At 36.2% G+C, this 24,419-nt stretch overlaps 1 protein-coding gene across 1 annotated transcript in view; it reads right to left on the bottom strand.

The window, feature by feature from the left end:
• Nucleotides 1-24,419, bottom strand: part of PRKDC (protein kinase, DNA-activated, catalytic subunit) — a gene marked incomplete at both ends in the record, with an annotated part of 83,090 nt that overhangs the window by 41,476 nt on the left and 17,195 nt on the right. The window contains 25 exons of the mRNA XM_081996545.1: nt 433-601; nt 1,674-1,852; nt 2,958-3,165; nt 4,189-4,316; nt 4,600-4,767; nt 5,743-5,847; nt 6,814-6,999; nt 8,771-8,974; nt 9,260-9,418; nt 10,309-10,441; nt 10,578-10,786; nt 11,690-11,916; nt 12,941-13,195; nt 13,711-13,844; nt 14,805-14,904; nt 15,865-15,959; nt 16,378-16,604; nt 17,436-17,543; nt 18,813-18,965; nt 19,636-19,799; nt 21,550-21,640; nt 22,659-22,765; nt 23,206-23,365; nt 23,747-23,866; nt 24,243-24,329. Coding sequence (XP_081852671.1) covers nt 433-601; nt 1,674-1,852; nt 2,958-3,165; nt 4,189-4,316; nt 4,600-4,767; nt 5,743-5,847; nt 6,814-6,999; nt 8,771-8,974; nt 9,260-9,418; nt 10,309-10,441; nt 10,578-10,786; nt 11,690-11,916; nt 12,941-13,195; nt 13,711-13,844; nt 14,805-14,904; nt 15,865-15,959; nt 16,378-16,604; nt 17,436-17,543; nt 18,813-18,965; nt 19,636-19,799; nt 21,550-21,640; nt 22,659-22,765; nt 23,206-23,365; nt 23,747-23,866; nt 24,243-24,329 — 3,876 coding nt within the window. The remainder of the gene's footprint in view (nt 1-432; nt 602-1,673; nt 1,853-2,957; nt 3,166-4,188; nt 4,317-4,599; nt 4,768-5,742; nt 5,848-6,813; nt 7,000-8,770; nt 8,975-9,259; nt 9,419-10,308; nt 10,442-10,577; nt 10,787-11,689; nt 11,917-12,940; nt 13,196-13,710; nt 13,845-14,804; nt 14,905-15,864; nt 15,960-16,377; nt 16,605-17,435; nt 17,544-18,812; nt 18,966-19,635; nt 19,800-21,549; nt 21,641-22,658; nt 22,766-23,205; nt 23,366-23,746; nt 23,867-24,242; nt 24,330-24,419) is intronic.

The following is a 24,419-nucleotide window of genomic DNA, read 5'->3' as shown; positions in this document are numbered from 1 at the left end:
TACAATATAGAAAATATGGCACATTGTCTCTTCTACATCAATACTTTTAAGAAAATTTTGCTATTCAGCTACTCAAGAATTCACAGCACAGACAATGTACTCTGTAAAGAGGGTATCTCTTATTCAAGCATAGAGAATTTAACCAATATTTTTTTTTCCTCATATTTTAGAAAATTTATTGATAGTGGAGGCAAAACAGGGTAAATGTATCACTGCTTCATCCATTCCCAAACAGATGATAAAACCTTCATCAGAAATTCAAATTGCATAAAGGATGCAAGAAACTCAGCTACGACTCCTTCCACTGCCTCACTGGGTAGTTTGTTAATATAACTGTCATTCAGGTTTGATTCTTTGATTTATTGCAATCAGGTAAAATCACTTTGTGTCTCATGCTCTGGAAGCCTTCTTCCAGCAACAACAGCTTCTCACCTTTTCTGATTTTTCTGTAAAAAGAAAGCCTTGGTAAAATTTACTTTCAGTGAAGACACAACTGATAACCGCAATAGCACAATTATACGCTGCACAGTGATACTGTCTTCTCTTCTCCAACAGCTGACTCTCTCCTGCCATGTTTTCTGTAAATGCATCATAGCATGACCTTAAAATACAAACAGGCAAGAAAACACCATCAGAAGTCTTTTTTAAGAAGGACAGGAAAGGCCTCAATCAGAGACCAGTGAATCAACAGAATTTCAAGAGATCTTTGTTATAGCAGTATCAGCATTAAACCAGCTCAGACTTGTTCAAGCTCTCTGCAGGTATATTGTGCTAAAATGGAACCATTCAGCAATGACAAAACCAACTTCCCCAAGTATCTACATAGCAGTCCTTAATGTCAGGAATGCAATAGGCCATTTTCAGCTAAGATGGATATATGTTTCAGCGCATGCATAAATCTCTCTTATAGTCCTTTTCCAAGAAATTATGAATGGACAGGCATGCTAAATTACGCTATAGATTAGCCAGAGAAAACCAGTTTAGATGTAATTTTTATAGGTCTTTTGCCCATAACCATTTATAGATCTTCTGCAGATCTTCTGCAAATCATAGCCAAGAATTTCTTTAAAGCCCTCATAGGACATAGTATTGTAAAATAAAAATAAAACAAAACAAAACAAAAAATGAACAGGAATTCAGGCATCTCATATTTTTTCCAGAATATTAAACAAGCTAAATAATATTAATTAGCACATAACTCCCTCTGCAGTGGTGATTAAACCAGATTACACCCACTGGGTGTGTTGCTGTACTACAAAACATAAATGAAAATCCATTCCATCTTCTCACATCATATAAATAGTTATTTTACAACACAGAACCATACTTTACATAAAAGTGTACGTATACTGAAACTGAAATTGTGAAAACACAAATTAAAGGACAAGAACCATATTGAAAAGCAAAAATAAAAGACGACGCTTAATAAATAGAAAAAAATGGCAAAAACAGGAGGCAAAAGTTATCCTGACATAGGATTGTAGTCCATGCTAGAGATCATTCTATCAATGCAAATTCAATATTGTACATTCCATTTAAAATCAAAAGCTACATCACAGATTACATTTACCTTTGAACAAATCAATCTTCTGCCTATATGGCATACTTAAACAGAGTATCTGCCCAAAACCTAATTAGAAATTAAAAGGAAATAAAAGAAATAATAGTCTTACTTTATTAGTGCCTTGGTAAGTTCATTTCCCTCTACACTCATGGAGCCACGGTAAGCTTGGTTAATTTTAGAGTCCTTGGAGTAAACATCCTCTTTTGAAAGACGCACATACATCACTTGTAGTAGCTTGTAATACCCTGTTTTCTTGGTGACTTGTGTATCAAAAGTACACTCATTGGACTGGAAGAAAATGAGCAAAACCTCAGAAAGAGATTTCCTGGATCCTGCTCTTCCTAAGTAGCTCCAGTTATCCTAGCTTCTACTAAACAGCCTTCAGCTTACTTCTACCTTCTAAAACAGAGAAAAGACCTGACGATAATAAAAGACTGATAGATTCTGAGTTCTTGTGTAATACAGTTATTAAAACTACATTGACCTGCTCTTCACCAGGTGAGCTGTCTTAACTACAATTGTCCTAAATCATTAGAGTGATACTGGAGTAAAACAAGCAGAATACCAAGTAACGGTTCAGATTCATGACACCTGCAAGCAAAACATACATACCTGTCACCATACTGGGTATCATTCATGAGTTTGTTTATGCACCTCACTTTGGTGCCAACATTTACAGCAACAGAAACATGGTGGGGTGACTCTATAGAAGTCTTGGTTTTAGCATTTGTTTTTAGTAACTATTAGTAAATTTGCATCGTTTCAGCATCTTGTTTGTCCTGCTGCCTTTAAACAGGCATCAATAAAACCATGCGAGTGACGAACTACAGCAAGAGCAGAGACCTCCACTGACAATAAAATCATTGCATGTAACTATACTCTAAATTGGAGGATAGGCTGTAAGTAGAGAAAGAAAGATCTGTGCTCCTAATCCCTTGCTGAGTGATCTTTGCAATGACTAGAAGATATATTTCTCTCTCTAGAAGGCACCTAATTTAAGAGCTTTCACTATGAACATTGAGTATCTCTCTCCTACAACATAATAACAGGCTACAATTTTATACAGCTTTTACATTTCAAAGTTAGAATGGGTTTTTGCATTTGACAGAACTTCAGACCCCTTTGGATATATACAGATAATACTCCAACTTCAATTTTTATACACAGTAGATATGCAAGCATACATTAACTTGAAAGGAACAGTGTGTTAAGTAATAAAGTTTCTCACTAATAATAATAACTATGTAACTGGCACAAACTTCTGCACGAAGATACAGAAAACTGGAAAGCAAATGGTTTCAATTAGTGTTTCACTCAAAGGTATGCAAAATGTATATACCAACACCAACATTTTATTAGACCTTCCTCAATCCTAAAAAAAAGTAATTCATACCTTTGTAAATCTGGAATTAAGTGCATCCATAGCCTGTACTATAATCTTGCCAAAGAATTCTCTCAGTGCATCCAAGCTGCAGTGCCACAAAAGAGTGAGAAGGGAGCGATCCAAAAATGCTTGACGAGTAATATTTGAAAGAAGGTCTTCACTCTGGAACATTTTGTGAACAGTGTCCAACAGTATCACTTGTTTGTCAGTGGTGCTCCTAAACAAGATGGAAATCTCAAGATGAAAACTCTTTTACCAGACTCCATTTATGTCCCAACCCCCCTCTGACATTTAAAATTTTTATTATCTGCACTTATACCCTCTTGGGTTAGCATCTTACAAGCCATGCAAGATCAGGTTAAATCACCATTTATTGTGGAGCTTTCCAAAGAAAGCTCCAAACCTCCATCTCAGCTTCTTTCTCTGCAACAGATGGTGAACTTGTTTGTATACCTTGTTAGTTTAATCCAAAGGCAATCATTAGTTTTCTCAGTTCCTTTTCACTGAACAACCAAAAAAAAAAAAAAATTATCTGGTACATGTGAAGGGTGGAGGCAAACAAGAAGGAAAAAAAAGAAGACTTCACTGTTATCAGGTCCTTCTGTGGCCTATCAAGTGTTTCACTACTAGACAAACTGTTGTTCTGAATAAAAACTAAAATTCCAAAAATGGGATTTGGGCATAAGGTAAGTAACTTTGTCCAGGAAACTACATGCACCAAAATAGTCACCACTTAATATCCCATCATGAATTTGTTTTGGAAGAGACTGAAGAGCTCTTCTGTGGACTGAGCATGTTTATGTCTACAATTTACCACCCTGGAAACATTCAATTAAATACATGTGCTGCTGTATTTTCAAAGGGGTTGAACAAAGTAATTCACTGCCAGTTTAAGTGCTATCAACTTAAGTGATCATGTGGTTATACAGGGATAGCAAATATAGATATCACAAACAATTACTATATTCAACTGAATTGTGCTAGTCCAAGCTAATTTACAGAAGGCTTTACAAAATTTGCTCAGGCACTGGAATTGTCATCTGGAAGTTGGTGCCACCTGTCCACACTTCAGAAATACCTTGGAAAAGTGAAGACAAAAGCTAAATCTGAATTAAAACTATTATGTAAAATTTTGCGGTGTAAATCATCACTAATACAAGGACAACTTAATAGAGGAAGCACATTTGCTTCAGCAAAAATTCACTGAGAACAAGAGCAAAATCCAATAGACTCAACTCACCTTCTGGAAATTCTTTTGAAGCTGGCTTGAAATAAGTCCTCCATGAAGTGTCTGTGGTCCCTACAGAGGACTTCTGTCATCAACTGCAACAACATTGGACTCTGAGACAATTCTAATGCATCTAAAAGCTGAAAAAAAAGTAAGAAATAAGAAGGCATACTGGATCAAATCAATTCAATCTAATTACGTAAGTGTTTTTCAATACTGATTAGAAGCAGATGCACAGAACAATATGTTTATTTAATGTGTATCTGTACATTAAACTTTTGGATAAAGACATAACTCAGAAACAGAAGCGCTGATTTCCTTATGTGAACTGAGAGTCTCTCTTTAATTCCAGATCCTGTGAAACACTGTTTCTAGGCATAGTTCACTTTGGCTTCTAATTACATGTTTGTTAAAAATACTGACCTTCTTAGTGCAGTCCACATAGTTATTGTGCTTTAAGGTTCCTTTGGGAAACTCATCAGACCTCATGGGAAAATTGAAAGCTACAAATTGATCAAGAGCATTCTTAAGGTCATTAAGTTTTTCTCCAGTCAAATTAGTGAAAAATGGGAGAATTATCACTGCTTGGCCCTGCAGGAAAAAAAAAAGAAAATGCAGTTTGACACTAAAAGAAACTATAACTATGAAGCAAGCTGAATAGGACCACAGAATAGCAGCAGTGGCTGTGCTTACTGATTCAACGGGTCAGTGTACTGATAAAGATACGTAATGTAGCTGCTCATCTTTCAGGTGCTAGTTCAGAAAACAGCTTTGGTCACTGCCAAGTGAGAGTTAAAAGCTAATTAATTATCTCATGGCTGACATGGCTATGAATGAGACCTCATTGCTCTTTTAAGCAAGCATGCATTCTCGCACAAGTCACTGATTTAACGCACCACCTGGCAGCTAAAGCAAGATCCCAAACTCTATTTGAATCCACAGGAAAGTACAAAGCTCTGTCTAGCTAAAGCTAGGCTGGCAGAGCAGCAACTATGCAAAGCTGTTTCATAAGTACAACATTTTTTACCCTCCAGTCCAAACTTTATGCTCCAGTATCTTTTAGAACTTCCACTTTCAGTATGCAGTACTTTATCTCCCTCTCCTGACAAAGTGACATATAGCAGTTAATCCATTAGTACTGCTTTCATACTTGCAGACATGGACATTAAAATCATGGCCAATGTTCATAATTTGACCTGTAGGAAATACCGTTCCTTGCTAAAAGCCTGATTAGTTGTCATTTCTCAAATGAACACTTTAGAGTTCTCAGGAATTTGCAACTGACAGTAATTTTTTTCCTAAAAATTACATGTCTTTATCTGGGCAAGAAAAAAAAAAAGCACCTAAAACCAAAACATGACATCTGTGATATTGCCTTCTGTCTGAAGAACAAAAAGGATGATTTACAATTTTTAGGATGTTGAACAAGAGACTAAAAAGTAGAAGTTGGTGTACATGTTACCATGCAAACTAAGGTAAAATTTAAGCCCAATAACAGGGAACTTCATGAATGACTAACATTCTAATCTGGGGAGGGAAGGGAAGCCACTGAAGTGAGCAATTTACCTTAAGATTTAAGTCTAAATTCTGATCAACAAGTAGACTGGTATAGGTATTAAAAACAGCTGTAAATGCTTCATGACTGGTATTGAAAGAAACTGAAGAGTCGATCTGGAATGACAGAAGAGATAAAAAAAATTAGGATTTTTTTTTTTAAACTAGTCAAAGAGATCACCGTATTAATGAACAACAAAAAAACCCATGAGCTATAGAAGTGTTTATTTCCAAAAATACACTGAATTAACAGAAAGCACATACAGAGTGATTTTGGTTTTAAAAGGACTATCAAAAAGAATTCTAAAAGCTCTTACACAATACAAACAAAATCATAATGTTGGATATTTTCCAGTTCAAAAAAATATTAAGCTTCCTCTCAAAGCCAGATTTCTTGTTGGTCATTTCAGTTACTGTCACTGCCAGCTAATACAGCAATACAGCTCACATTCTGTGTCCTAACACATACCTTTAAAACAATTCAAGTTTCAAATAACTAATTATAAAAAAGAAAAAAAATTCTCAATAAGTAATCTTTGTGTATACTTGCGTACAGCTACTTTTACAAGTTCCTAAAATACGCCAATAAGTAGATGCATAGTGTTTTCAAAATAGAGAAAGAAAAAAAAAAAAAAGACCAAAACCCCAGTGTAACAGAAATAAAAGGTCTTTGAAATAAAGATATTTCTGCAGTCTGTTGATATGGGTAGAACTCCTCTATTGTGACTTTCTGAATGCCAACATGACAGAGAATGTTATCAGAGGCTGCTCAGTTTCAAAGTTTACTCTCTGCAATTGTACCGATTCTCCAGAAGAGGCAAGTAAACATGAGAGCAGTTAAAAAAAAGGGGGGAGGAGGGGGGATGTGGAGGGGAGAAGACCAAAATCTATCAATTTCTGCCTCTCCAAATATTTTTTTATTTGCAAAGTACAAAAAAATCAGATTCTGATATTCTCCAACTTTTTTTTCTTCCCCCCCCTCCCCAAACATAAAACACTAGAATGAAACAGCATTTCTTTAAAACAAGATACATTTCCTACAGAATCAGAAAAGTTACCTGGATTTTATAAAGCAATGCATACCTGCAGAACTTTAGCCAGCAGGGTCAAGACTGCTATTTTGCTCTCAGGAGCAGAACCTTTGGCCCACCAGCTGTCAAGTTTCTCCCAGTTTCTTAGTACAGCTGTGACCAGTTTCACTCCTTGCTGCTTGCGTACAGTACGCTCCCTAAAACTCTGATCTAACATGCCGTTCAAAATGCTACCAACCTGGAAGGAAAAGCAACAGGTTGATTCTTGCATCCCTAATGAAAGGATGATAGGATCTCTTCATCAGTATAGGCAATCATAAAAAAAGTATCACATAGCAACGCTAGATTCAAATCTCAAAAGGATACAGGAGAAGTCTCTGCAGGAAATTAAAAACACACACTTCTCAAAAAAGAGACTTCTATCCAATTTACTCCTGTTTCATTCAGAGTACAATGCAGCAATTCCTTCCCATATCTTTTGTGTGAATGCGGAGAAATAAATGCTAATCCAGAATAACTCTAAAGATCAATACTTGAAAATTTTAATTAGTGTGAAGCTGAGAAATAGGAGAAGTATTTGCATACATCTTGAAAAGAAAAATAAACCATGGCATACCAGATATGAACTAAGTATGCTTCAATCTCTTTTCTTCAAAAACTAATGGTCACTGACTTCAACACCTGAATTCTGCATTCTCCTCTCAAATAGTTTGCAACCACCTAATAAACTGGATTAATGTTATCAACCTTGTGATTTCACCAGATTTGGATGGGTACAGTAAAATAAACCTTATTTTCTCTTCCCGTACATCACAAATGCATACAACTAAAGAAGAGTATCTTATTAAATGCAATCCATAATGTATTTTTCAAAAAGTCAGGCAAAGAACAGCAGACAACAGAAAAGTGTTTGTTTGACCTAATTTGGCTATTTACCTTCATTAAATTAATGAAGTGAAAACTTTTAACACTATTGCCACATGTAGCCAGTGTAAATTAGTAGCCTATCATTTATCAGAGACACTTTTAAAAGTAATTCTATTGTAGCATGCTGTGCACAGGGAACACTACAAGGTCATCACAAGAACCAGCCTTTTAAAACATATATACACCTCTCTACAATCAAATTAAACAATTTCTGGTATCACAAAATACTATGCTCCCAGTGTTTTAAAATGTTACTTGGAAGTTTAAGCATAACATCTTGGATTAAAAAGGATGCAATTATTTTAAAAAGGATGATCTACTTTCCTGAGCATCTTTTTAAGCAAAAGGGAAAGTGGACTTCTGATCTTTCTTTTTGACCCTGCTGTTTGTCAGAAGCATTGAAAGAAGGCTTCTCAATTATAATATGTTTCCTTCATGGACCTGAAGGTGAACTCTACATTCATAAGTAGTGTGGGCCAACAGGAGAAAATCTGCTGAGCAATACAAGTGGTGCTGAGACTGAGTACATGACATCTACCCTGTACTTATTTCAGGTCATGGGGCTAGTGTGTGTGTGTATGTGTATGTCTCTCTTTTTAATACTTTGATCCAGCTCTACTCTAGTCCTGTGGACTGAACGCTCATTAGTGGTTGGAGTTCATTTTCCAGTTTAGTTTTGTTCAAAACAAATCCAGTCCACATGCTCTGGGACCACTCTGCAATGAAAATCAGAGCACAGTAAATGGGAACAATCAGACTTGCTTTGAAAGAACATTCCTGATCTGAAGTATTATGCAAAAAAATGCTGAAATTCATAGATTTCAGGATAGGTGATAGGTAATGACTTTACACTCGGTTTGACATGAGACGACAGACAGCCCAAGTTGCCAGAGATCATGAAGGTAGTGCCAGTAGGCCATGACAAAAAAATAAAAAACCTATCAATGCAATGCTGTCTGAAGTGCAACCAAATGCACTTTTCCTCCACTACACACTGAGTTATATCCAACTATAATAACAACAAAAAATGTTTTACTTCCAACATTCCCATTTGACTTTGTTCTTTTAAAGAAGTTCAATACCATTTGGGGATTGCTGACAGATGATTCCATAAGCTGGACTATTATCGTATCCAGGTTTTTCAGCAGCTGTTGATTGATAGTTTCTGAGAACAGGCTGTAGAAATACTGTCCATGAGAGAAATTTATCAGATCCTTCTGGGATGTTCCTGATAGCGGCACAAATAACACTACTGTGTTCAACAGCAGACTTACTAGCTCCTCACACTGTGAAAATTAAGGTATAAAGACAGAATTATCTCAAGCACATTAAATTTCACCAACTTCTTAGAAAAGTTATGTTACCAGAAAGCACAAAAATAAAGCACAAACAGAATACTGAAATGCGTGTTACCTACAATTATCACTCAATTAAGCCAGTGAATCCTTACAGCTCCTCTGTAGGAGTATGAATAAAACAACAGCCTCTTCTACCCAAAACACGGGTAAAAGACTACCGATGATTAGTATTAAATGATGACTGAGTATTAAAACTGGATAACCATATCCTACCTGGTCATCAATAGCAAAGGCTAGCTGCAGGACTCTATCAGCTAATCGCTTACTGCTGATGTCTAACGATGGAAGAGAGATCCTTTCACCCCCAGGTGCAATGCCTTTATAAACAAGCGAAAGAAGCTTAGACCCAACTGAGAAATAAGGCCTTTCATCCTATGGAAATAAACAAACAAACAAGTGACAATTAATATAAGCTAAAAAATAACATAAAGGCCTTCCAATCCATCTGTACAGCTAATGAAAACACTTGAACTCCAGGTAATTTTCTTATAAAGTGATGCAAATATACCATGACAAGACACCTTTCCAACTGGGGAACAAGTTTTTTAATGAGACAACCTTGTTGTGTACAAAGTTCAGAACAAACTAGTAGTGATTTGAAAATCTTCAAAGGATTCTGATCCTCCTCCAGATTTTTTTCAGGTAGCACCATTACTACAGGAATAAAATTAAGAGCTTAGTCAAAATGGGTGGGCCACAGAAGGTAAACCATGCCGCTCCTTGAATATCACCGTCCTACAATCACAGCTCTAGCTTTTGTTTAGACATAGAGGATGGATGGCAAACAACCCCACAGAATTAAATATTTTGTTACTTGTTAAATATAGCCTTGCTTACCAGTAGACAAATTCTCTCAGTCCTTGTGGCTGTTGTACAGCCTGTTTTCCTTCAGTTGCCCAAAGTAAAATAGAGATTTACTACAATCAGAAACTTAAGAGAAAGAATTAGAGTAATATAGCCTAGATCCCCACCCCTGCAGCTGCTCTCTATCCTATTTTCCTGCAACTCAGACCCGCTATATTGCTTCTGATCAGCCAGAGGGTATTCCTTTTCTAACTTCTCTCATCACTCTGAATGTTCTCTGTTTAAAAATTCTTGAAAAATGCCTCTTTTATAGGATAGTACATCGTGATTTTTTGAGCTTTCAGTCTTGTGAAGCTCACTAAAAGAAATTTTAGGTAGATTCTGATTGCCTCCAGGCCCTGGAAATTGCAGAAAGACAGACATAATTATTCACCGTTACTTTCTGGATAAACAGGTACCTGATTGTGAAGAACAGAATGAAGCAGGCCAGACTTCTGGAGTTGCTTGCAGGCAGAAAGGACAGCACTAAACCTAACTTGATCGAAACGTGCATCTGAATTAAAGAGATCAACAGAACAAAGGTCCTCAAGGCTAATGAGAAAAGAGAAGCAGTAACATTACATTGGTGGGGAGCTCCATGTGCAACCATACGCATCATTTACTTTCCATTTTTCATAGTGAATGGCATTTGTTCTGGATTCACGCTTACCGGAAAGCCCCTACTTACCTCTGTGGTGTGATTCTTTTTTTTATGCATAGTTTAAAAGACTCCTTATAAGGAGATTTCATCAAAGCTTTCATGAGTCTTACTGAGATATCTGGGAGATTTTTCATGACTTGCACATCAGCAATGTTAAAGCCTATGTTTGATGGATCACACACTGTCATCACCAGAAGCTCTATAAGGTTTGCATTAAGTAGTTCCTTCTCGAGGAGCTAGAAAGAATAAAGCATTAAATAAAAGCTTTATTTAAAAATTAATTTAGATTTCCCTATTTTATTCTTCATAACTTATCATTAGTACTTGTACCTAAAATGAAACCAAATATGGAACAGTAACTATTCTCACTAAGTGGCATTCTCTTTCTCTATGAAATGTCTGACTTTCACTCAATCATGCTAATAAACAGAAATCAAGTATCTATTAAAATAATCATAGGATACATGCTATTTCATCAAACTGAACATAAGATCTTTTTAGTCCACATAGGCCTGTTTCAATCTTGATTATACACCTGTAATCACCCTGAAATCCAGATGTACACCTCTGTGGACACTATTAGAGATTTACTGAAAACAAGAGACCTCAGAACTGAAGTTGGCAGTGTAAATTTCATCAGAGACTCATAACTAATGCACTTCATATAGTCAAAAATAGTTTATATTGCATCAAAGCTATGCAAATGGAGAGACCTGAATATCTATACTAAATTCAAGAAAGAATTACCACAATATGCCTTTCTGTCTTTTAAGCAGCTATCACCTCCACACATTTAAGGTCATCAGGAAATACTTATTGCAAGTACTCCAGAGTACTACAGAACAACAACCTCACAGTCAACATACAGGAATCTCATAGTCAATATATAACTGGAATATACAGGAAATATTCATTCCTCTAACAAAAACTACCTCACCCACCAAAATGCAACAGTGCAATATAATTCTTTGCACTTACATGTGAAGACTGTAACAGTTTGCAATGCTTAGTCACCAATTTCAGTTAAAGCACCACTAAAGACAACGCTAGTTCTCTGAACTAACTTCAAAATGAAAATACAAATCTTTAACTACATATAAAATTTGTACCTTTTATCCACTACAGATTTCAGTGCCTACCTTCCAGAAATCCTGCTGGCACGTTTCCAATATCGTGGTGACAAACTCCATGATTCGGACTATAATGGTACACTTGCTGTAATTATATACATCTCTCTCTTGTGGACTGAACATGCTGCCTTTCAAACTGCAATCAAAGCACTGCTCTGCTGCGTGGATATCATGCAAAGCAATAGTTTCAAGGAAGAACTGCGCAGCTTCCAAGAATGAGGATCTTTCACTTACACCTAAGAAGAATCATACTAAGTTGAAATGATACAGCAGCTCTCAACTTTTAAATATATTATATTGGGTTTGGAAGAAAATAGTCAAACTGAGATAGCAAACAGAACAACACCACATCTCACACCAGTGTTTTCTGAAAGTCCTATGCCAGTTATTAACATTCTGGGCAGTGAATGGTAGCTTTCTATTCACTGACCATTACAAGCACTTATTAATGATGATGATTTAGGCATGTGTAATAAAATGGATAAAAAAATTAAATCCCTAGTTTTGAGTAATTTAGCCCTATGCTAACTGCATCCAGCAATGATCTTACACTATTGTTTTAAACCAAGACAGAGATGACACTGACAGGCTACCCAGAACTTGTACAAGACTTTATATATGAAGTAATTATGCAACTCTACTACCAGTGATAAAAAACATTATGTTCAGACCTGCATGAATAATTAGAAGAAAAACTTTCTGAGCGACCCATTGGCTACACAAGGAATTACTATGCACCTGATCGAAATTCAAATACAAGGCTTTTGAACCTGATGTAGTTGAAGCATCAGGAACTGAAGAAAGGTAACGTGTATAGGGCTTGAAGTGAAAAGTGGACTTCTTTCATTGCTTTCTGATAGCTCCCTCCAGACACCAGGTAAACAGCTTTGGAGGAATTTAAAAAAAAAACAGGAAAAAAACTATGACTCTCCTCAGTAGAGGGAAATTTGCTGTACAGAATAATTTCTGAAGATGAGATAGAGTAAAAGAAGTTGCTGGTGAGTGGATGACTGACAGACAGAAATTTAAAGGTATATTTCTACGACTAAAATGAAACATTTTAAGATACACTATTAACAAAGTACTACTTCATTAAAAAACATCCAGTACAACAATTGCCATTGAAACCTTTGGGAGAGTTTGCAAAATTCATCAATTCTACATTGAAGAAAAAAGCTGGACGTCCAGGCTTGGAACTTGTCTTGGATGGGCTTGTGTAACAGACATGAATGAACCTAATGCCACATGTTAATCACTCACCTAGTATTTCATGAGGTTTGATCATTCGCAGCTCAGAGAATGTATTGTAGCAGTCCAGTGCTGCTAAGAACATATCCATCCACCGCATGACAGTCTGTAAACTGAAGGGCTCCTGCATACCACGGAGAGTTGGCTGAGAAAGGATCCCAGATGGACTTTTGGCATCGCTGCCACCTCCTTCAAATTTGTTAATGAGGAAAGAAACACCTCGGTTTTTCAGAACATCAGCCAGCCAAGAAGATGGAGACTTGTTTCCTGATAGAAATAAAACCAGAAATATAAATTCTCCAGGAAAAACACATTTTGAACTATCAAGGAATTAGAAGCAAATGGACTGACATGCCCAAACTTTGTGTTTTAAACTGGATCTTGCAACAGAAAAGTTACCGGTTCTGGTCTAGCATTGGTCATACTACTTAAATTACCGACAAGGAAGAGGCCAATTTATGAGACACTCCCACTAGTTCCCAGTCAGCAAATACTGCCTTCATAGCTGGATACAAGAGCAGTTACAGGCCTTTGAGTTCTCCTTCCTGGCTAGACAGAAGTTCGCAATAAAACCCTCTTCTATGACCACAAACCCTGAGGCTCTCACAGTATCTGATTTCCAGTATGAGCAGCTACTCAGTTTCTATTTAACAGCACTAAGTGAACAGACATTTACTTCAAAAATTATGTTTCTTATAATTAATACTTTGCATAGAAAACAGAGGGAAGGCATGTACAGTATTTAGAAAGCAAAGATAATAGTGCATTGTGACTTAAAATACCTGGTAATAAGGGAACAAATTCATAGAAGAGCTCCATGGCTTTATGTCGGCACTCTGTCTGAGGTCGTCCACATTGCACTAAGAGCCACATGACAACGTCCAGAAGACACACTGACTTAGTAGCTGGAAATCCTCTGCACAGAAATATTAGGGATTAACAGTCCTATTGACATCTACCAAGAAGCCATAGTCTTCCATTTGAAAAAAATCAGAATGTTCCATGAGCATTATGAATGTCCTTTTATCTGTCTAACCACTACCCATCTGCACTACAAGTAAGAGCTCTTCTACAACCACATCTTACACTGCTTTCCCTTCTCCTCACTCTACTTTGGATCCCCAGAGCACAGTCTTCATGGCAACAATTTAAAAAGCAGAATCAGGTATCTTCCCTCCTATTTATAACACTCAAAGAGACAAAAATGGAGATGAAAGCTTAAATAAGCCTGCACAGTTTTTCCCCATCCCTAATTATCCAGTCTCCTAACCTACCAAATGTGTCACCAATGAGCTAACTCTCAGACTCCACTTGCCTGTTTCTTTAGGATCACATGATAATTCATCTGCAAAGGGACCTCAGAAAGTCTCTAGTCCAACCTCCTGCTCAAAGCACGGTCAGCTATGTGATCAGACCAGGTGACTCAGAGCTTCATTCAGCCTGATACTGAATCCATTCTTGCTTCTTCCACCTTTTTTGCCACTCCTCTTTAATTGCTGATCATCCTGTTGCAGTTTGTCCTACTTCTGCTAACACTTAACTGCAATAAGAAAGACTTTGGGGGATTTTCCTCCAAGTGCTCTATAGCACCAGTGCTAACATTACTATAAACACTACTGTGAGGGAAATATACTTTTCTTTTCCACCTCTCCTTGCCAAACTAAAGCAAGCTCACCACACTGGAATAAAGAATGACCATCATGATCCTCTAGTATCATGTCCAGCATTTCCCACCAATGGTTCAACAGACATATCAGGAGATCTGCATCAGCAACAGTCACAGGATGAATTCCTTATTCAGAATACCAAGTGTTTAATGGAACTACATTAATTAAATTGCAATATCGAAAAAGAAAAAAAATGGCAAATTGCTGACCGTGGTACTCGCCGTTTTCCTTCCTTGTTCAGAGAAGGTGCTTTATGCTTAATTATGCGCTTCAGGTGATTAACAGTATCACAACATTGTTGAGTGGTACCTGTCGGAAAGAGAATTGACATCTGTAAACAAATGCTAGTAACTTGGTTAAATGAACCAAGGTATTGGCACTATAGAAATGGTGCAAGAGACTTACACACAGGATAACGTCTACCAACTCCACTACTCTGTGCTTCTACAGTAAATTTTTCAAGGCCACAGAACAAATCATAAACCAGCAGACAGGCCAACATGACCTTAGCCAACCATGAGGCCTCTGCTATAAAACTGTGTATGCTACTTTCTGTGATCATGCTTAGAGAAACTGTAACATTTTCCAATATAAGTATTTTTTCTGGGGCCACTTCTATCTGAACTGTTTCTCTGAAAGAAATAAAGCTTTGTAACATCAGTTTTTGGTTTTATGTTCTAATTACAATTCATTGATAAAAGTCAGAACAGAGGGAAAGAAAAGAGAAAAGCAGGTTTACTGAAGAATCATTAGTACTGTGGAAGAAATCATAGATTCTTGACATAGCTACATACTGTTGTGGAGAAGAATGAGAAGGCAAAGAGGAAAAAATATTACAAAATGGTGGAAATCTTCCACAGAATATATAGAAATGTCAATTTTTGGAGCATTTTGTTACAGAAGACTAGACTTTAAGATTCCCATCAAGCTACATTTTTACATTGTGCAAGTGCAAAACCAGGACTCAAATCAGAAGCACCACTAGCATTTTTAGTGTTGCTACAAAACTGTCAATCATCGTAAATGTGAAAAGGTTCTTTCCCCAGGCTCAAGATCTTCCAGCTTCATATGCTGCAAGGAGTTGATTCAAAGAGCTCCTAACTAGATATCAAATGACCTCTCTATCAGTAATGAAAAATAGTCTTTCCTTTGTTGCAAATGTAAGCACATTTACTTTTTCTACAGTTATAGGAATATTTTTCTTTTTTAATCCAAGATTCAACAGGATGGCTTTTTTCTTTATTCCATAGTTAATTAATTATAGCTTACCTAATGATTTCTCATCTGTATGGGTTAAGGCCAGACTTTCCAGAAATACAACCAATACTTCAAATACAAACTGCTCCACCAGAGAATTTTCTTCCCTTTAAAAATCAGGAATAAATTTGATGAGAAACATGAGTAGAAGAAGCACCAAGTGTGAAATTCTAATTAAAAAAGCAAATTAAAACACTGTAGAGATAAAGATGTTTGCACAAAAAAATACATCCAAACCACTTTAAAAAATAGCAATGAAATTTGCTGACCACCTTTAAAAGGGGTACATAACTTCCCACAAACTTGTGATAGAAACTCAAATTTATATGCTCCCCACCTGTAGAAAGCCCAAACTACAAAATTATAATTAAAAATGAGTAAGCTGAGTAACTCAATTTTACAGTTACCATAAACATTAATAGAATGAGTGTCAGTGTATGTCTATTTGGGTTCTACATTTAATTCTTTTTATCTCCTTGAACTTTTAGTCCAAGCTACTTACTGTTTCAAGCTCTGTTTGCTCACCTAAATTCTCTGTAGATGCTGTTAAAAGCAAGTGCTGCACCCAGTCTCTTGAAAGCACTGGGATGAAGAGCAAGACTATACAACCGTTTAAAAAGAGACTTGGTGTTTGCTGGGCTTTTCTCCTGCTGTCTTGGTGTTGTCTGCTTAATAGACCATTTCAAAAATTCTCGTACGCACTGACCACAGAAATCTCTCAAAGTGCTGTCAACTGGATCCACTATGCCACTCTGAAATTACACAAGTTTATTTCATTACAAAAAGGAACAAAACGCCAACATTGTCTCAGTGCAGTATTAGAGTAGCTTATTTACACAGTATTATTTGTAAGTTAAAAAACTTACAAATTTTTTAGTAGAAACTTAGAAATTTTACAAAGTTTCCCAGAAATAACAAGGCTTCAAACTTACTACTGTCCAAGGGAAGGGCAGCATTTCCAGGCCTCACAGTACTGGATTAGGCCTCAAACATCTGAATTTCTGCCTCAGCTACCAGTTTAGGAGTCTTGTCTAAGTCACTTCATTTTCTGATGGGCCAACTTCCTCTGCTTGAGAAGCAGTGTGACAGCACTGATTTTCATTTTACAAAAAGTTTGCAAAACCTCCTGACCTACCTTGCTTCCAACCACTTCAGCTCAGTGCAAAAGCCAGTTTTAAATTTAAAACTTTTGCACCTGGTGACAGCAAAGAAACTTAGAGAAAAATTAAGCACACATCAAAAGCAACTTTCATTCAGGGAGGGTGAATGTATTTCAGTAGTTCCTTTTATACACTGATGATAAAAAGGGTGTTTCGTTAATCCTGTAAGACTCCAAAGATGCTACACCTGCATTTTGACAATGCCAAAGAAATAGAGAAACCCATCATCAAAAGCTTGGTTAAGAAACATTAAATGGTTGTAAAAAAGAATAAATAAATTGATAAACTGTTTTCCTTCTTTCAGATAAATAAGAAGCCATTATATGCATTCATGTGTTCCTGCTTCTTTCAGTAGTAAAATGATGCTAGTTAAAAATAAAGTCACATGGCACAGAAAAAAGAGGAGACAGACTTATGACCTACCAAGATAGCTTCCAGTAATGCCACTGTATCTTGACTCTCAAATTTTTTGTTGTTGGTAAACCAGTGAATGAGTTGCATGACTAAAGGCTCATACAATTGTCTTGTTACCTGAAAAGAGTAAACGCCAATCATTTCTAGGATTAATATATTTTTCTAGGATTAATATATTTCTATGCTATTTTGCTATTCAAAATATGTAAGGATAAAAACGAATACTTCTTTGAAAAAGCATCTATAAAATGAATAATCAACTTCATATTACATTCCCATACCAAGTATTAAAAAAAAAAACAAACCAATAAATCTGGTTAGCTGCTTTTATATTCAACTAGTCTCAAAAGATCTCCAAGCTTACTTACAGCAAGATCCTCTGAGACAAAGAACATTGCATGCCATGGACTGATATGCCAATACACAGCCAGGGAAACAAGGAAGTTTGTTTTTAAACTGTATTTTGATCTAAAATATCCTTAATCTTTACCACATACATTATTCTAACCTCCTGGATTTCAACAATTCTACCTGTAAGTCAACCTGATTGAATACTGTCATACTATAATATGAAGGGAAGAACAAATAAATATACTTATATATGCATACATACATGCTTGTAATACAGAGCGTATGCCTCTGTGCATTAGTGTGGACCACTATTATTTACCTATGGCTTATGTTCAGCCATATGCCAGCAAAAAGGGTTTCACCGAAATTGGCAACACAGCTTCCTGTACATTTTAACAGAACACAAAGTCCCTTAACATCATAGAACCTGGATGTCAGTGTCCAATCAGTCTGAAAAGGCACAAGACCTGTAATTGCAGTGGAGCTGAACCCATGTGTCTATTCTGTTTTGTGTAAAAGAGAAGAAATACCAAGTTCAGATGTTGGAATTAAATATATCACCCTTAGCTGTCAATGAGGCAGCTAAAAATTCTCTCCCAAACACCTGTCTTATGGATTGTAGCTTTGCACTGATTCAATATTGAAATAATCAACTTCACCTCAAATCAACTTATTAGAGAAAAATACAGAAATTAAATACAGTGATAAAAAGCAGCTATTACCACAACCTCTTTGGATGAACCTTGAAACTTGAATCTTGAAACCCTCATGTATTTGTACACTCCTCTGAGTTACTCTGAATTACACTCCATTATTGAAGTCTTTTAAAAGGCTTCCACCCCCAAAATCCTGAAAAACCAAAACCCCTAAAATAGAATTTCAGCTTACAAAATACATTACATTTGGGGAAGGAAAAAAAAGGCAACATGTCAGCATAACTTCTAACATGATAGCTTCTAAATAAAATTGTAAATTTATTCCCACATTTAGAGGTTTTTAAAACAAGCTAAAATACTTATAAACAAATCTGTTTACCTGGTCTACGTCACAAGCAAGACGAAGCAGTACTGGAAATATTCGCTTATGCAACTGATACATGGGTGGGGGACCCTGACGTCCTTCTGGCATCTGAGATGCTTTCCCCAACATATACGTGACTATGCTGTGTAGCAGCTCACATGCTGCAACCTGAAATTTAAAAATCCCTTTGGTTACACATAGATTACTTTCACAGAGAAGACAAAACTGTGGGCAGGACAGAATGAGTCACAAGAAAGGTTGTACGTGAGAAATCACTCCAATCTATGCTAAATCACCATTCCAGGAAAAGATCATGTTCACGGAAATAATTTATGCACATTCCTACTGGCCTTTCTCCTAATGTTTTAGTCTCTATCATGGGCAGTTACTTTTCAGCTGGAGAAAATTTATGACTGGATAAGTCACCCATCATTGTGTTTTCAAGGATACCTGGATTCTCTTTGGATATCAAAATCCCAATCCCCCAAAGCAGCAAAATATTTGCTTAAGAGCTCTGCTGGACTGGGCCCACAAGTTCATAGGCTAGACATGACAAGGAGGCCAAACAACATTGAAAATACTAGTTTAAAATTGTCATTTTTATGTTAAGTCTAGCTCTCAAAGGACTATGCTGTCTGATACAACTTACAGCAACTTCTGCTCTTCAGTTTTTAAACACTAAGAATAATGTCATCATGAAAGAGCACCAAAGCAGCACATTGCTCCATATGAATTAAAACAGGTCTTTCTTAACAATGAAGACATTATTTTATGCAGTATTTATCAGCCATATGCCAGCAAAAAGGGTTGAAAAAAAATGCAGAAAAAACATCAGTACTTTTGTTTGTCTGTCACTTGCAGAAAGAGCCAGTTCAGTCACACGAGGCAAGAATAAATCCAAGTAGATGAGAGGCTTCATATCTGCAAATGGTACAGCAAAGCTCAGACACTTCTCAGTGTCCCAGGATACACATTTCTTCATCATCTCTTCTGCAGAGGTAGCTAATATGTAAAAGATCAAAACAAAAAATAAGCTTTATGTAATATACATACAGCAAGTCTTTCCATAGCTCAGTCAAAAAACCTGTAACCTTCCAACTTCACTTAGACTGCCATATGATGTTAATGCTTTATAAATTACTGGATGTTACAAGTACCAGAAATATGCTAGAAAGCCACTTTTATTTGCATATCCAAACAGATGCCTAGCCACCACATGGAAAAAACAATTGCAGTCAGTTTTCAGTTGTGGCAAAGTAGTTGGAGTGTTTATACTAAGTCAAGGACTTCTCAGATTCCCATGTTCTGCCAGTGAGGAGGTGCACAGGAAGCTGGGAGGGGACACAGTCAGGACAATTGACCCAGGCTGGCCAAAGAGATATTCCATACTGTACAACATCACGCCCAGTACATAAACTGGAGTTGGCCGGGGGGCGGGAATCGCTGTTCAGAGATGGGCTATTGATTGCCGGGTGGTGAGAAATTGCTGTATTGGGCATCACTTGTTCTTGTACGTTCCTTTGTCGGTATTATTATTATTGTTATCATTGTTGTTTCCTCCTATTAAACTGTTTTTATCTCAAAGTTTTTTATGATTCTCTTCCCCGTCCCACCGTGGGGCAGGGGGAGTGAGCGAGCAGCTGCGTGGTGCTTAATTGCTCGCTGGGCCTAAACCATGACAATTTAAAACACTTCTTTCGGACTTCCAATATACTACTTTTGTCTTCTACTGTCACAAAAAAATTCTTCAATATCAGATCAGACAAGAAGATCCAACATACAGACTCCTGCAGTTGCACAGAAAATGACTACATTTATGGCTATGTCGTCCAAGGAAAACTGCCATACTCACTCCCTTCTCTCCCTATATTCTCATATTTGTTAATTTGGTTAACATAGTCTGACTACACTTTGTATTTCATTTCCAGGGAATAATGCTACTTTCCCACAGTATTTCTGAATAAGCAACAGAGAAGTACTTGGCAGAAAGAACATTGATTGCAAAGGCAGAAAAAAAAATGTAAGCATGAAAACAAAGGAACAAAATGTCTATACAACTACATTAGTTTTTAGACTGACTAAGTTTTGCACTGAATTTATCCCTTCAATTTCATGGTCAGGTACTTCTACTACACTTTTCCATTTTTGTTTTAAATAGATTTTATGATATTTAATTATTAATAATTTAATTTAATTATAAAGCTTATTCACAAACTGAACAGAGAAGAGCACAAAACTTTTTTTTTTGAGGAGGCACTCAAATAGAGCTCTACTACCCAGACATACTAAAGGCATGGCGCACCTTAAACTCACAAGAGAAGAAGTAAGCTTGCCAAGATTTACACAATTCACAGGTTGCCATTCTGAAAAACTGGATTAAGTGAGAATTGTAGTTGAAAAGTAGAAACAAGTACTAAAGAATTACAAACTGAGGCAAAGTTTTAAAACGGCTTTTACTGCCAGAGGGTGAAGGGGAGGAATAAAACCATATATTCAGATGCATATAATTGTTTGTCTTTAACTAAAGCTTTCTACACACTTTCTGCATTCCATAGTAAGTTAGTGAATACTTTGCTTTCCTGAACTCCAGAACTGAATAAAAGCAATTTTGTTTAAACAAGAGCAACAAAGTAGCTTTCCTTGAAAAGCTCATGTATTCCCATAAAGTGATGTGGAGACCTCACTGAAATCTACTTTCAAGAGAGAAAGCAGAGCATGTAAATATTTTTATTTACACTGACAAGACACTCACCTGTAATTAAGTTGTGGTTGATCTGCCCTCCCAAAGATCCAAGAAGGCGTGCCACTCTCATTCTTACTGCTTCCAAGGAGGGACTGTCATCCTAAGTAATTCAACAGATTTATATTAGTAAAGGAAGAATTACTTCTATATAGAAGTAACTTGGTTTACATAGTAAATTAAGGTTTTATGGCTCTTAACATATGGATGAAGAAGATAAAATGAAGAACCTGTGGGGAGAAGAACCACATCAAGAACGAGAACAGTTTTACAGTTTTGGTTCAATAAGCAAAAGAGGGCAAGACTGGAAAGCATTTTTATCACATTTTGTGGGCTCTCAATTCCCATTTCTCAAGTAAAGGTTAAAATTTTATCATCACAGATAACACAAACCTACAGAATTACAAAATAGTCTAAAAAGTGGGAAAAAATCTGAAGTAAAAATTACTCTTTTCATTTGCTTTAATCCCAGAACTTAAAGTTTAGAACCTGTAAATCTATATGTAAGCAGCCAACAGATTTTCATAAGCAGCCTGTATGGAATGCAAAATTTACTCATTTTGTTTAAAGACCAACTAGGTTGCAAACAGTTTTATATATATAGGAGTAACTACTAGTTTTATGCCTAAAAAAGGTTTATTCCAAGTTAGTTTGTGCACTGGAATATACAAATAAAACTAAGCTTATTTTGAGCTATTTGAGAAGTCACTGGTCAAAATGATATTTGACTTCTAAGACTATGAACCTGTACACAAGATAATTATAAAAAAAAAAAGTTATATATTCACAAATGGTATTTACATGCTGCACCACTGCGAAGCTGGGAGCCAATTTTAAGTGTAGGAGTTAAATCTTTGTTTCCGTAATACATCAGTCTAGCAGATTTACAGGATTTCTTCAGTTCCCTTTCCCTGCCTCATTCTCATTCTCACCCTAGAGAATGACATCTTTCCAGCTGTGCTGATGAACCAGCTTTTTGAGCCATGCTGTAGAATAAGATTCACTGAAATGACCTAAGGTAGAAATAATCCTCAGAAAAAAAGTATGCATGCAAGAAAGGAAGAGAAACAGTGGGAGGTGATTAACTCACATTTAACTCTAAAAAGAGACAGCATTCTTACCAATGAAAAAGCCTTTGCTTTTCTTAAACGCTGTATCACAACTTTATTAAATCCCTTCTGGGCTGCTCGAGAAAGTTTCCTTACTTCCCAGTTATTTTGGGATTCACCTGATGAACAAAAAACCAGCATATTAATATTAGCTTATTGTACCAGTACCTGATGCACTTACTCATAGTTTCTTTAAAAAACCCACCCTGGTTTTGCCTGGTTTTGTTTTTAAGACGTGACACTTATTCTCTCATTTAAAAATCTTTATTAAGGAAAGTAAGTCTCTGTTAGTGAAAACTAAGCTGATTGAAGGATACAAAGGACAAATCACAGAGAAGTGGCATGCAAAATGGCTACAATTAATGATTGTTTGGCAGTAGCAAATAAATCATAGTTTAAGAAAAAGGTAAATTTTGGGGTGTAAGATAAGTTATATTGTTCCAACCACAAGAAGTGCACAATATAGACAAAAAGCATGTCACATCCATATCTTTAGGTGTAACTATGAAAAAATTATTTTCCTCTCCCTCAAGACTAACAATTTTTTGCTTGTATGTACCTGTAGATGTAGAGTTTTTCAAATAGCCATCAAGAAGAGGCAGAACATCCTTGTAGTAAGGTTGCATTATATGTCTGGGGATGTGAGCTGACCAGTCTTCCAAAGCATCCAGTCCCAGATCAGCCATTGGGATACAGCTAAGGCCCAGCTTAAATGCATTCTACGTGTCAAATGTAAAACTATCAGTTTTTCATTTTTATGGACTACTATTATTTAAAGGTAAAAACGTATTTGAAAGCATTCAGCATACAATACATCTTTCTTCTTAATAACTTTTGTCTGCTTAATATCTCACACAAGATCAGCACAGGAGATATATATTATATTGCAACACAGGCACTAACAGAGTCAGCTTGGTGCAAAAGCAAATTCTGACAATTTATTTGTTTATCCAAAAAGTCAAGTAATTTGTGTTCTATCTCACTGAACACAGTACAAAGCTTAATAGTTCTCTTAATTGCTCAACAGGATACTAACTTTGCTCCAGAATTTTTGCACGTTTTATAAAAAAACCTATTAGCTGTACCTCACTTTGACCCACCTGCAGTGCGGGAATATATGCTTTCATATCAAGCATGATGATGTCATGTGGTAAAGAAAGTAAAAAATACAGACAGGATGCCAACAACTCATCCTTATACTGTTTCATTTTTGCTGCAACCTAAAATTCAGATAAATACATCATGAACAATTGTAAACCTTTTAAGATCTTGATTTAGCTATATCAATATCCATGTAAAATAAACAACTCAAAACCAATACTGGAATCTCATTCACCTGCAGACAGTTACCAGAAAGTATTTAATGTACAATTATCCAGTTATTTCTCAATTGTACATGAATAGGTGACCAATACACCTCTTTTGACATTAAATAAAAAACAGACTGAAAAAGATCTTAAACTCACACTATGTTGCATAATTCAAAGAGCTGGAATACTTCTATCATATTTGTAAGATTTTTAAGAAGATATAATTTTGATTGAGTCATGTGTGTTTATATTCAGACTAAGAAAGCTGGACAGCAAAATCACTTACCTCTTTTCCAAACTTTACAAACAGTGCAAAGCAAGACCTCTTTTCTGGGTCTTCAGGACATTTTCTGAGACTCCTTGGACTGACACCCTACCAAACAGAAACCACAAGTGAACAGTATTAAAAAATGTAGTACACAGTATAAATATGAAGTTCAACTCAATACATACATCACTGTCC

Source organism: Phaethon aethereus (assembly GCF_964289735.1).
Source record: "Phaethon aethereus genome assembly, chromosome: 2".
NCBI classification, from domain to species: domain Eukaryota; kingdom Metazoa; phylum Chordata; class Aves; order Phaethontiformes; family Phaethontidae; genus Phaethon; species Phaethon aethereus.
Note: the sequence above shows the minus strand (reverse complement) of the source record. Positions and strands in the feature narration are given on the sequence as shown.